The sequence below is a fragment of the Microcaecilia unicolor genome, chromosome 1, assembly GCF_901765095.1.
Source record: "Microcaecilia unicolor chromosome 1, aMicUni1.1, whole genome shotgun sequence".
Classification (NCBI taxonomy): Eukaryota; Metazoa; Chordata; class Amphibia; order Gymnophiona; family Siphonopidae; genus Microcaecilia; species Microcaecilia unicolor.
In genome coordinates, this window is record NC_044031.1 from 713946678 (window position 1) to 713959765 (window position 13088).

The 13088-nt window shown below is 41.5% G+C and overlaps 1 protein-coding gene across 1 annotated transcript in view; it reads right to left on the reverse strand.

The window, feature by feature from the left end:
• Positions 1-13088, reverse strand: part of SCG3 (secretogranin III) — an 83214-nt gene that overhangs the window by 62872 nt on the left and 7254 nt on the right. The window contains exons 3-6 of the mRNA XM_030189407.1: positions 11088-11127; positions 10774-10989; positions 9359-9501; positions 4680-4835 (exon numbers count right to left, since the gene is read on the reverse strand). Coding sequence (XP_030045267.1) covers positions 4680-4835; positions 9359-9501; positions 10774-10989; positions 11088-11127 — 555 coding nt within the window. The remainder of the gene's footprint in view (positions 1-4679; positions 4836-9358; positions 9502-10773; positions 10990-11087; positions 11128-13088) is intronic.

Here is a 13088-nt window from a genome sequence, read left to right on the forward strand (position 1 = left end):
GCGCATTAGAATTTACATGCACTGTGTTATAGAATACGCCTAGAAAGTTGTGCGTGTAAATTCTAATTAAAGCCAATTAGTGCAGCTAATTGGTTGTGAAGTACCAATTATTGGCGCTGACTGCTTGTTAATAAGTTGTGTGTGCAATCTGGCCATGCAGCCAGATTAACGTGCTCAACTTAAGGTGCCATATACAGAATTTGGAGGAAATTCTGTAATGACAGTTCTGCGCAGAACCACCATTATATAATACTATAGTAAGTCTGCAGTTTTGCACCTAACCTTAGGCATGAGCACTTACACGATGTCAAAGACTGGTGTAAATGGTGGCATCTAACTGTTGGCAGTCAGGCATCTAATCTCTAGTATTCTATAACCTGCACATCTAACTCCTAGACATGGTCCTGACCCACCCATGCACCCCCACATCCATGTCCATTAGAAGCTACACACCATAGAAACTGAGCACACAACTTCTAGAATAGCAACTAAGGGCAGTTGCATATGCAACTGCTAATTGATGCCAATTAGTGGCAATTAACACAAATTTAGGGAAAGGGAATGGGACTTATATACCACCCTTCTGTGGTTTTTCCAACTACATTCAAAGCAGTTTACATATATTCGGGTACTTATTTTGTACCTGGGACAATGGAGGGTTAAGTGACTTGCCCAGAGTCACAAGAAGCTGCAGTGGGAATCAAACCCAGTTCTCCAGGATCAGAGTCCGCTGCACTAACCACTAGGCTACTCCTCCACTCCACTTTAAACCAATAATTGAGTATTAACTCCAATTAACAGTCAATTATTAAATTATATTGTGCCGTTTTTACAAAGCCGCGTTAGCGATTTCTACGCGGCAAATGAGAGGAAGCCCATTAAATTCCTACTATTCTAAATATTGCCAATTAGTGCTCATTATTGCTTGTTAAGTGCTGTTAACAATGCTTATTAGCTTGTTAAGCCAATTAAGTTACACACATTGTTATAGAATACGACTGGATTTCAGTGTGGAATGCTAGGCGCGCTATTTAGAACCCAGGAGTATGCGCTTAACTGTTTACAGTTACACTTACATTTTTGGCTGGCGTAAGTGCTTGCAGCTAAAGTTAGGCATAGAACTGTGGACTTCACCGGTAATCTATGATGGAATTTCTGCGTGGAACTGCCATTATAGCATTTGCTCTTAGCCCACATCATCCCAGCACCTAAACGTTGGTGCCCTTTCTTGAATTTATCCCATAGAGTACACGCACACTTTTGGAGCAAGTGTACATTTCTGCAAGAGCATTTGTTTGCTATAGGGGCTGGTTTTGGGAGCTTATATAACAAAGACTCAGGGGCCTATGGGGCCTTTTTATTAAGCTGTGCTAGGTGCTAATACAGCTAAAAATGGAGTACCGCGGGGCACATCCGGGATAGTGAGAAATGGACCAATGCCTTAAGAGACTGGGACAGCTGGATCATATATAGGAAATATTTTATTACAGACTCAACACAGATCTGTGTTTCGGCCACAGGCCTGCCTCAGGAGTCTATAAAAATATTTTAAAAACATATACATGTAAACCAAATAGTAGAATAATACTAACTATATGATGTAGTTAAAAAAGATAATAAATACATAATGTAAATATAAGAACAATTATAATGTAAAGATAAAGATTACACATATAATGGACTTGAAAATAAAATGAAAAAGCATAAAAATGTATAACATCAATATGTGTAATGTCAAAAGACATATAAAAATAGAATAAAAAAATGATTATTATATGTAAAGTATGTATCATAATGATAAAAATAATGAAAATCATGATAATACAAGAATACATATTGGTGTTCTAAGGAGACAATCAGGCTTATTTTTGAAAGAGAAAGGCGCCCATCTTTCGACACACATCGGAAGATGGGCGGGCGTCCTTCTCACAGGGTCGCCCAAATCAGCATAATCAAAAGCTGATTTTGGGCGTCCTCAACTGCTTTCTGTCGCGGGGACGACCAAAGTTCCCAGGGGCATGTCAGAAGCATAACAAAGGCGGGACTGGGGTATGCCTAACACATAGGCATCCTCGACCGATAATGGAAAAAAGAAGGGCATCCCTGATGAACACTTGGACGACTTTACCTGGTCCTTTTTTTCTTACGATCAAGCCACAAAAATGTGCCCTAAATGACCAGATGACCACCAGAGGGAATCAGGGATGACCTCCCCTTACTCCCCCAGTGGTCACTAACCCCCTCCCACCCTAAAAAAATTTTTTAAATATTTTTTCCAGCCTCTATGACAGCCTCAAATATCATACCCAGCTCCATGACAGCAGTATGCAGGTCCCTGGAGCAGTTTCAGTGGGTACTGCAGAGCACTTCAGGCAGGCGGACCCAGACCATCCCCCCTAACTGTTACACTTGTGGAGGAAACAGCGAGCTCTCCAAAACCCACCAGAAACCCACTGTGCCCACATCTAGGTGCCCCCCTTCATCCCTAAGGGCTATGGCAGTGATGTACAGTTGTAGGGAGTGGGTTTTGGGGGGCTCATCATACAAGGTAAGGGAGCTATGCACCTGGAAGCTTTTTCTGAAGTCCACTGCAGTGCCCCCTATGGTGCCCGGTTGGTGTCCTGGCATGTGAGGAGGACCAGTGCACTACGAATGCTGGCTCCTCCCATGACCAAATGGCTTGGATTTGGTCGTTTCTGAGATGGGCGTCTTCAGTTTCCATTATCACCGAAAACTGGGGACGACCATCTCTAAGGTCGACCTAAATGTTGAGATTTGGGCGTCCCCAACCATATTATAACATAGTAACATAGTAGATGACGGCAGAAAAAGACCTGCACGGTTTATCCAGTCTGCCCAACAAGATAACTCCTATTTGCTGCTTTTTGTGTATACCCTACTTTGATTTGTACCTGTGCTCTTCAGGGCACAGATCGTATAAGTCTGCCCCGCACTATCCCCGCCTCCCAACCACCAGCCCCACCTCCCAACCACCGGCTCTGGCACAGACCGTACAAGTCTGTCCAGCACTATCCCCGCCTCCCAACCATCTTGTTTCGATAATACGGGTTTCCCCGCCCCTTTGTGGGGACGTCCTGCGAGGATGTCCTCAGGAAAACTTGGGTGCCCTGTTCGATTATGCCCCTCAATAAGGACCATCCTCCAAATCAATAAACAAGCAAGAAGTAGAACCACACATTCTGATTAAGTACATCCATCATAAAATGACTAAAATATAATTGTAATGGTACATAAAAAGAAAACCTTGATATTATTATGTGATAATTAAAAACTCAGTGTGCGGGGCACATTCAGGCATCCTGTGGTAACTTCAAAAATATTTTTACTTTTTGTGAGGGGGCATGTCAGGAGTGGAGAGTGGGTGTTTCTGTGCTAACCAGTTAGCGCAGCTATATTACTGCACACTAACTAGTTAGAACATGGATACTGTGTGAACCGCTACCATCTACATAACAGGTGGTGGGTAAGTGATCATGCAGTACTTTTTAAAAAATGGCTGCAGCTAATGGCAACATTAGCACATGAAACTACAAAAATACTGGGAAAAATATTCAAAAATACCTAACATAAATAATGCAGTCTGTTTTTTGGTTCAACCGGAAGAGATTTTGCAGCTAAGTATTTAAAGCTATTGTTTTTGCTAAGTTTTGCTTAATCTGTGATTAGACTAAAACAAATCCATTTGGGAGGTTTTTTGCCAATGATGATGAAGCTCTGCTCTTTTAGCTGATAGCTGGGACCTTTTTTGAGGCTTTTTCCTCCCTATATAACATTTTCATTGCTTATGCATGAGTATAAAAAGAATCTTTATTTATTTATTTGTGTTGTTAAACCTTAGTGCATGACCATTAAAGCAAAAATTAGTAAAATGACGTTTGTATTGCTGCAGTAAAAATGGCCTTAGCGTGAGGAAAAGACCTGCATAAAGGCATACTGAGGCTACTTTCTACCACAGCTTAGTAAAAGGACCCCTATGTTGCCTTTATAAAATCCATTGAAAATAGGCACCTTTTCCTAAGGGGCCCTGGTATTAAATTAGTACCCAGAAGAGTGTTTACTCCTAGATTCTATAAAGGTCACCCAAATTTGGGTGTGGATCCTAGATCTGCAAACAAACCAATCAATAAATAAGCCATTAACAATCAATTATTGATGTTAATTGGCAGTAATTAACACTTACATGCAGCTCCGCCTAGGCGCCATTCTATAACAATGTGCACCTAAATTGTCTTGATTGCACCTCAAAAGAGGGTATGGCCAGGGGAGGGGCATGGGTGGATGCAGTGTTATAGACTAGCGTCATTTACATGCTCAACTGCTATCAGTTACGTGACAGCATTTACATCAGCAGGCGCAAGTCCTCGAGCACAAAGCTGGGTGTGGGAATCCGAGCTAGGTGCTATTCTATAAACATTGCTTAGCGCTAAGCGTCCTTTATAGCACTGGCGCTTAGCGAAGATCTTCCCAGCACCTAAATTTCAGTGCCATTTACAGAATTCCCCCTTTAACCTATTGCTTCTATCAGAATAAAGTTTCCTTATAGAATTTATTTAGCCTCTAGACTGATGCAATTATTCCCAAAGGCAAAGACCATCTGCTTTGTATTCCTTGTCCCAGATAACAGAATTGATTACAAGTACAGGAATTATCATTCCCACCTCCTTTTTATCGGCTCCTGTGTCATTTTCTGTTCTAATTGGGTGGTAATCAGGATCTTCAGAGTCTTCATCAGCATACTTTGCCTCATTAACAATTATCTTCTGTAAAGCCTCTGCCACTTCATCTTCTAATATATACGCTTGACTTTCCGTGATCTGTAAATAAATGAATTAGTCTCTCAGTATTCTGCACTGATCAAAAGTAACAGTGGTGCTTTAACAGGGATGCAGCTCTCCTCATACTGGCCCACCATTGTACCATAATATTATTATACAGCTAAGAAGATTGCTGCATGCAATCACCATCGGCATTGCTGATATTTACTGGGGTGGGGGGTGATCAATATACAGAGTTTTGCTATCGGCAATGCGATTTCTTTAGCACAGATGCTACTGATTTAGTTACTGTTTTTGTGGATTTTCTGGAGATGCAAATGACATGACAACATTTTAGATCCCTGAGGCAGGCCAGTACGGCCGAAACACAAGTCGTGTTGGGTCTCATTTGCTATAGAATCACCTGGAAGATTTAACAGAGAAAAATTTGGACACCATCTATAAGTACATAGGTATTGCCATACTGGGACAGACCAAATGTCCATCAAGCCCAGCATCCTGTTTCCAACAGTGGCCAATCCAGGTCACAAATACCTGCCAAGATCCCAAAAAAGTGCAAATCATTTTATGCTGCTTATCCCAGAAATAGTGGATTTCCCCCAATTTAATAATGGTCTATGGACTTTTCCTTTAGGAAGCCGTCCAAACCTTTTTAAAACTCTGCTAAGCTAAATGCCTTTACCACATACTCTGGCAACGAATTCCAGAGTTTACTTACACATTGAGTGAAGAAAGCTTTTCTCCAATTTGTTTTGAATTTACTACTTTGTAGCTTCATTGCATGCCCCCTTCATGTCTACCCGTTCAACTCCACTCATTATTTTATAGACCTCTATCCTATCTCCCCTCAGTCGTCTTTTCTCCAAACTGAACAGCCCTAGACGCTTTAGTCTTTCCTCATAGGGAAGTCGTCCCATCCCCTTTATCATTTTCATCGCCCTTCTCTGCACCTTTTCTAATTCCACTGTATCTTTTTTGAAATGCGGCGAACAGAATTGAACATAATATTCAAGATACGGTCGCACTATGGAGCGATACAAAGGCATTATAACACCCTCATTTTTGTTTTCCTTTCCTAATAATAACTAACATTCTATTTGCTTTCTTAGCCGCAGCAGCACACTGAACAGAAGGTTCCAATATATCATCAACGATGACACCTAGATCCCTTTCTAGGTCAGTGACTCCTAACGTGGAACCTTGCATGATATAGCTATAATTCAGGTTCCTCTTTCCCACATGCATCACTTTGCACTTGCTCACATTAAATGTCATCTGCCATTTAGACGCCCAGTCTCCCAGTCTCGTAAGGTCCTCTTGTAATTTTTCACATTCCTCCCTCGATTTAACTACTTTGAATAACTTTGTGTTGTCAGCAAATTTAATTACCTCACTAATTACTCTTACCTCTAAGTCATTTATAAATATATTAAAAGGCAGCGGTCCCAGCACAGACCCCTGGGGAACCCCACTAACTACCCTTCTCCATTGAGAATACTGACCATTTAACCCTACTCTCTGTTTTCTATCTTTTAACCAGTTTTTAATCCACAGTAAGACAGTACCTCCTATCCCATGACTCTCCAATTTCCACTGGAGTCTTTCATGAGGTACTTTGTCAAACACCTTCTGAAATTCCAGATACACAATATCAACCGGCTCACCTTAATCCACATGTTTGTTCACCCCTTCAAAGAAATGTAATAAATTGGTGAGGCAAGATTTCCCTTCACTAAACCCATGTTGGCTTTGTCTCATTAATCCATGCTTTTGAATATGCTCTGTAATTTTGTTCTTTATAATAGTCTCTACCATTTGGCCCAGCACCGACGTCAGACTCACTGGTCTATAATTTCCCGGATCTCCTCTGGAACCTTTTTAAAAAATCGGTGTTACATTGGCCACCCTCCAATCTTCCGGTACCACGCTCGATTTTAAGGATAAATTACATATTACTAACGATAGTTCTGCAAGTTCATTTTTCAGTTCTATCAGTACTCTGGGATGAATACCATCCGGTCCAGGAAATTTGCTGCTCTTCAATTTGTAGAACTGCCCCATTACATCCTCCTGGTTTATAGAGAATTCATTCAGTTTCTCTGACTCGTCAGCTTTGAATACCATTTCTGGCACTGGTATCTCTCCCAAATCTTGCTCAGTGAATACCAAAGCAAAGAATTCATTTAATCTCTCTGCTACGGCTTTGTCTTCCCTGATTGTCCCTTTTACCCCTCGGTCAGCTAGAGGTCCAACTGATTCTTTTGCCAGCTTCCTGCTTTTAATATTCCCCTCCCCCCCCCAAATTTAACTATGTGTTTTTGCCTCCAATGCAATCTTTTTTTCAAAGTACCTCTTTGCCTTCCTTATCAGCACTTTGCATTTGACTTGACATTCCTTATGCTGTTTCTTATTATTTTCAGTCGGTTCCTTCTTCCAATTTCTGAAGGATTTTCTTTTAACTCTTAGCTTCCTTCAATTTTTGACCATGCCGGCTGTCGTTTGGTCTTCTGTCCTCCTTTTTTCATACGTGGAAAATATTTGGCCTGGGCTTCCAGGATGGTGTTTTTGAACAGCATCCACGCCTGATGTAAATTTTTGACTCCTCTATTGTTTTGCACTTGAAAAGTGCATAAGCTATTATTATGATGGACTTGGGAAAATCCACTGCTTATTTCTAGGATAACCTGCATAAAATCTGTCTTACTCATTTGGAATCTTGCCAGTTACCTGTGACCTCGATTGGCTACTGTTGGAAACAGGATACTGGGCTTGATGGATCTTTGGTCTGTCCCAGCTGGGCAAAGCTTATGTTCTTATGCACTGGTGCTGTACACATCACAGCTGGTGTTTAGCATATTACACATATATTCAGCTCCATTGACAAAGGTGGTTAATTTAGATGCTGTATTCTTGTTTTGGATATCTGAAAGCAGGCATTTAGACATCTATGCTGCCTGGAAATCCAAATTCCAATTTCACAAAGATAAGATATGGACATCTAACACTGCAGTACATCCATACAGCAAGGGGGTGTGGTCTCAGTGTGTTTTGGGTGGGACTAGGGAGGGCCCAAAATACGGACGTCCAATTTTGATAACAGAAAAGGAAGGGATGTCTTAGGCCTGGTACTTGTCATGTCCAGGTTACAGAAAAGTGCTCTGAATGAACAGCTGCCCACTAGAGGGATTAAGTGGTATCTGTCCCCTTCCTCTCCCCTGAATTTGAAACCAGCTAGGGATATCAGGCCATATGACAGCTTCAAGTATTATGGACATTCTTAACAGAGCAGCCTGCAGATGTGAAGAGTAGTGTAGCGGTTAATGCAGTGGACTGAGAACCAAGGGTCCCAGGTTGAAATCCCACTTTGGCTTTTTATTTTTTTTTTAATTGTGAGCCTTTCAGGGACAGAAAAATACTTACTGTACATGAATATATAAGACACCTGCAAGCCTGAAGGCTATTGCAGTGGTGTATATTCAGGTATAGTACATATTTTTCTGTTCCTAGAGGGCTGATAAGTTAAAGAAAAATCACAAACATATGAAGTGGGATTTGAACCTGGGTCCCCTGCATCTCAGCAGACTGCTCTAACCATTAGGCTACCCCTCTGCTCTGCTTTGTGTAGATGTCTGTGTGGCCATTTTGTAAGATGGATGTTCCTCTGCTGCCACACAGACATCCATGTCCCTTGTTTTCCCCTGTTCATAACTTGGACATTTCAGTCTGTAAAGTGGACGTTCATGCTGGATGTTTACAGTACATGCAGGGCCGGTCTTAGGCAGGGGCGACAAGAGCGGTCGCACAGGGCCTCGCGCCTGCAGGGGCCCCACGGCGCTTCCTGTCGCTCCCTGCCATATTGTCACTCAGCTGCTTTCCTTCCAGCCGCCCTGAGTTTAAAAAGTTGCAGTGGTGGCAGCGGCAGCGAAAAAGCAGGCTCGCCTCTAGCCTTTAAGCCTTCCCCTTCTCTCTCAGCCCACACTGAAGCAATTTCCTGTTTCCGGTTTCCGCGAAGGTGGCACAGTGCACGCTGAGAAAGAAGGGAAGGCTGGTTTTAATTTTGCCACACGTCCATATTCCAGCACAAAAAAAAATACCTTTTTTCCAGGCGTACTGAGGAAATGGACCAGCATGCATCCAAAACATGCGCCTACACCAGCTCAGGTCATTTTTAGGCATGCCTTAGTAAAAGGGCCCCTTGTGTAAACAGACTGAAGTAGAATAATTGAAAGGTAAACTCCACAGAGGCCATACTGGTCAGGGATAGTATGTTCTGAAATGCGAAGGGCACCCGTTTAAGATTGGACGGTGGCTTACAAAGGCCCAGGAAAATAGAAAGGATGGTTGTTGGTATGTGACAGTTCCTGCCAGTCAATAGGCTGCACCAAGGGCGCACCTTACAGGAGATGCTCTTCTCACTCTTGGGCTACCAAGGATTTTCAGAGTTATCCAAGCATGTCATATGGGGATGCGGCGTGAGGATGAACAATGGATGAGGGATTATGAAAGGGAAACAGGGAAACCTTAGTAAAAACAAAAATATAGTGCGACTGGTGAGAACATACCAGACCAAGATTAAGAAGCTTTGAAACAATCTTGTCAAATACACCTCTGTCATTTTCTTCATAAATTCTGGTGGCAATCTTCTGGACAATATCTTCAGCTGTTAATGGAGTGCCATCTAATTGGTGAAGACCATCCAGATCATCTGCAAAAACCACATATTTACTAAGCACTGTCTGGCTCTTTTAATATTCCTCTGTCATACATGTTAACAGGAAATAATTCCCCGATAGGAAGGGTTCTGTACACTGATAACTTCTATGTAGCTTTTGTAGCCATGGACGTAATAATATTCTGTATTCCTTTTACTATGTAAGCCGCATTGAGCCTGCTTTGAGTGGGAAAGCACGGGATACAAATGTAATAATAAATAAATTAATTAATTTGTTCCTCAAATGTAAAACTGACTAGAACAACATTTTTGCAATCCTGTAGTTCTTGAGAGTAATGAACTAACGCAGCTTTATCCCTTTATCCACTTAGGGGCCCTTTTAATAAGCTGCCTTACACAGTAATGCACGCCTAATACAGATTAAAATGGTTTTACCATGGGATACGGTCAGGCATCCTGCAGTATCTGCCAAATCTGTGTGCGCTAACCATATGCTAAAAATATTTTCTTTTTTTTTTTTGAGGGGGCATGTCAGAGGCGGAGAGTGGGCATTCCTGCCCTAATCAGTTAGCACAGCTATATTACCACATGATAACTGGTTAGCACAAGGATAGTACATGAGCTCTTACTGCCTACAAAATGGTGCTCATGCGATAAATTTATTTTAATGGCTGCACTCTAATGGCAACATTAGCACATGAACTAAATCTTCAACTGGAAGGTGAGTTTCTTTAAAGGACAATACCAAATCATATATTTAGGAAAACTCCATGTGTAGTAAGCAAACTCAATAGAGGAGGAGGAAAGACTTCTACTGAAGGAGGAAAAAGCCTCAAGAAGTGCCTTTCCATACACAATTGTGTTAAGGGAGCTTGGACTGCTTCATCATAGGCATAAACCTCCTGTTTTGTGATATACAGCCTACTAAAGCTAGTGTCAAAAGTTCAAGTGAAACAAATTTCAAAAATGTTAAATAATCACTTACCATAGGCTGTTGAATCTCGCCATTCTTTTTTCCCTTCTTTCTGATTATCTCAAATTTTTCAATGACCGTGGTCAACGTTGGCCACCATTTCGCCAATTTTGACTGGTGGTTCTAAAGCAGCATTGGTGAAACGGTGGCCAACGTTGACCACGGTCATTGAAAAATTTGAGATAATCAGAAAGAAGGGAAAGAAGAATGGTGAGATTCAACAGCCTAAGCATGAATCTTTTTTTGTTTGTAAATCAGTTTTCTACTAGGAACTATTTAGCAAGGCATCATTTGCCCCAAATTTTCACTAGCAGAAATTTGAGGACAAATACCTGAAATCTTATAATCCACTCTACTCTTTGTAGAGTCATATTCATCCACTAGCTTGCGGTTCTTTGTTGAGTCTCCACCATCAAAAGCATGTTGTTGATCATTAAGGGAGCTTCTTATCGATTCCCCTTTACCCCCGTTTCTCTCTTTTTCCACTGCTAACATGAGTAGTCTTAAATCATCAGCAAAAGAGTCATTGCTTAAATCAGTATTGGTTTCTAGAAGACAACAACAGCAAAAAAAATGCACGCTTATTTTATGAATTAATAATATTCCATATAATAAAATCTGTGTTCTATAAAAATGAGGGATTTACCTGCAGCATCTGTTTTGCTCCCTGTATCTGCCTCAGAAATCTTATTGGTGGAACAGAAAAGGAAATGAAAATTACCAAATTTTATAATACACTTTAAAATCAAGTATAACAATTAAAGGGCCCTTTTACTAATCGGTGGTAAGCCCACCATGGGTGTACCGCATGCCAATCTGGAGCTACCGCCGGCTCAACACGGATGCTGGTGGTAGTTCCACCCCCAGCATGCAGCATTTCTTATTGCATGGCCATGTCTTTTTTTCATCCTTTTTACCCACTGCGGTAAAAAGGGCTGTAGCAAAAACGGCCTCCACTGCTAGCATAGGCCCCTTTTTACCACAGCTTAATGAACAAGCAGGATATAATAGTAAGTGCTCCTTTTACTAAGGTGTGCTATTGGATTTAGCATGTGCTAAGTGCTAAGAAACCCATTTTAACCTATGGGCTTCTTAGAATCTAGCACTCACTAATCGTTAATGCATGCTAAATCTATTAGTGCACCGTAGTAAAAGAACATATGTTTTCCAAAAATTTAGAATTTTACAAAAAAAAGTTAAACTCTTGTAGCTTGTACTTTGCTGGTTGTAAACATTTTAATTATATATATATATATATAATATGTTCATTTTGCTTATGTAGAGGGTAATTTTATAACAGGTCACCTAGGCTGTAAGTCTGAATAGGAACCTATTTTGGGGTTATTTCATAAAGGTACGTGGGAGCTTACATGTCTTTTTAAAATAGCCTCTCAAAACCTGCAACAATTGCAAAAATATACACACACATAAATTTACATAAATGTTATTTTATTAAAGCTCCTTTCCATAGGCAAAGCAGGGTTTACCCACAGGAAAAAAAAGTTTATAAAATTACCTCTACAATGTACACAGGGCCAGCTCAAGGGTATGCGACACCCTAGGTGAACCTCCAACTGTGTGCCCTCACCAAGGGCTGACTCAAGGCACCCATGTCCAGCATCTCTCCTTCCCTTCTCTACTTCTAAATAGTCCAGCATCTCCCCTTCCCTATCTCCTTCTCAATATGGTGTCCAGCTTTCTTCTGCTTCATTACCTTCCCTCTGAATTGCCCATCATCTCCCCTTCCCCCTGATATATTCAGCTCACTTTGCTTTTCTACCCATCCCCCATGGGTTTAGCATTTCCCTTTCCCTCCCTCCATCCCCCAAGGTGTTCAGCATCTCCCCTTTCCCACTTCAGCCCACGAAAAGGTGTCCAGCATCCCCCTTCCCTATCTTACCCCAGTGTGTTGTTGAGCATCACTTTACTTTCCTACCCACTCCCCAAGGTGTTCAGCATTTCTCTTTCCCTCCCTCCCCCACTAAGGTGTTCAACATCTCCACTTCTGCACTTCAGCACCTGGCAAAGTTCCAACATTTCTCTTCCCTACCTCACCTTCCCTCTCATTCCTCCCTCCCCACCCACCCAAGACTTTCAGTGGATTTCCTTCCTTAACCCCTCTGGGGCAGCAGCAAGGCAGCCACAGCTTGTTTAACGAAGTCTTATTGCAGGACCTTGAGCAACTATGCATGCTTAAGGTATTCTGGATCCCATCCCCTCTGAAACAGGAAGTTCATAGGCGATGAAATCCAGCAGGCCAGAGTGATTGGGTCTTAATTATAAGAGCTGATGGCTAACTTGGTGCCATCCCTAAATTGAGCTGCCCATATACACTTATAATATCGCATTTTAAATCTGTGTCTTGTTGGAATTAATAGAATAATTTTTGCATGTCCTCCAGTTTAACCTCTATTGTGTGAAATGTAGAAGTGTGCAAAAAATAATGCATGTGAGATCTTAAGGGAATGGCCTTCATATGCAATATCTTTATGGCAGGATAAGATAAAATATCTCCAGATATTTGGCCATTCAGCTAACTTGAAATTTTGTGGAGCCAATTCTATGTGTCCTCAATGTCCGTTGTCTATGGACATACCTGGATACCCAGACAGACCTTTCAATTAATACTCAGGTGAGAGATCTAGGG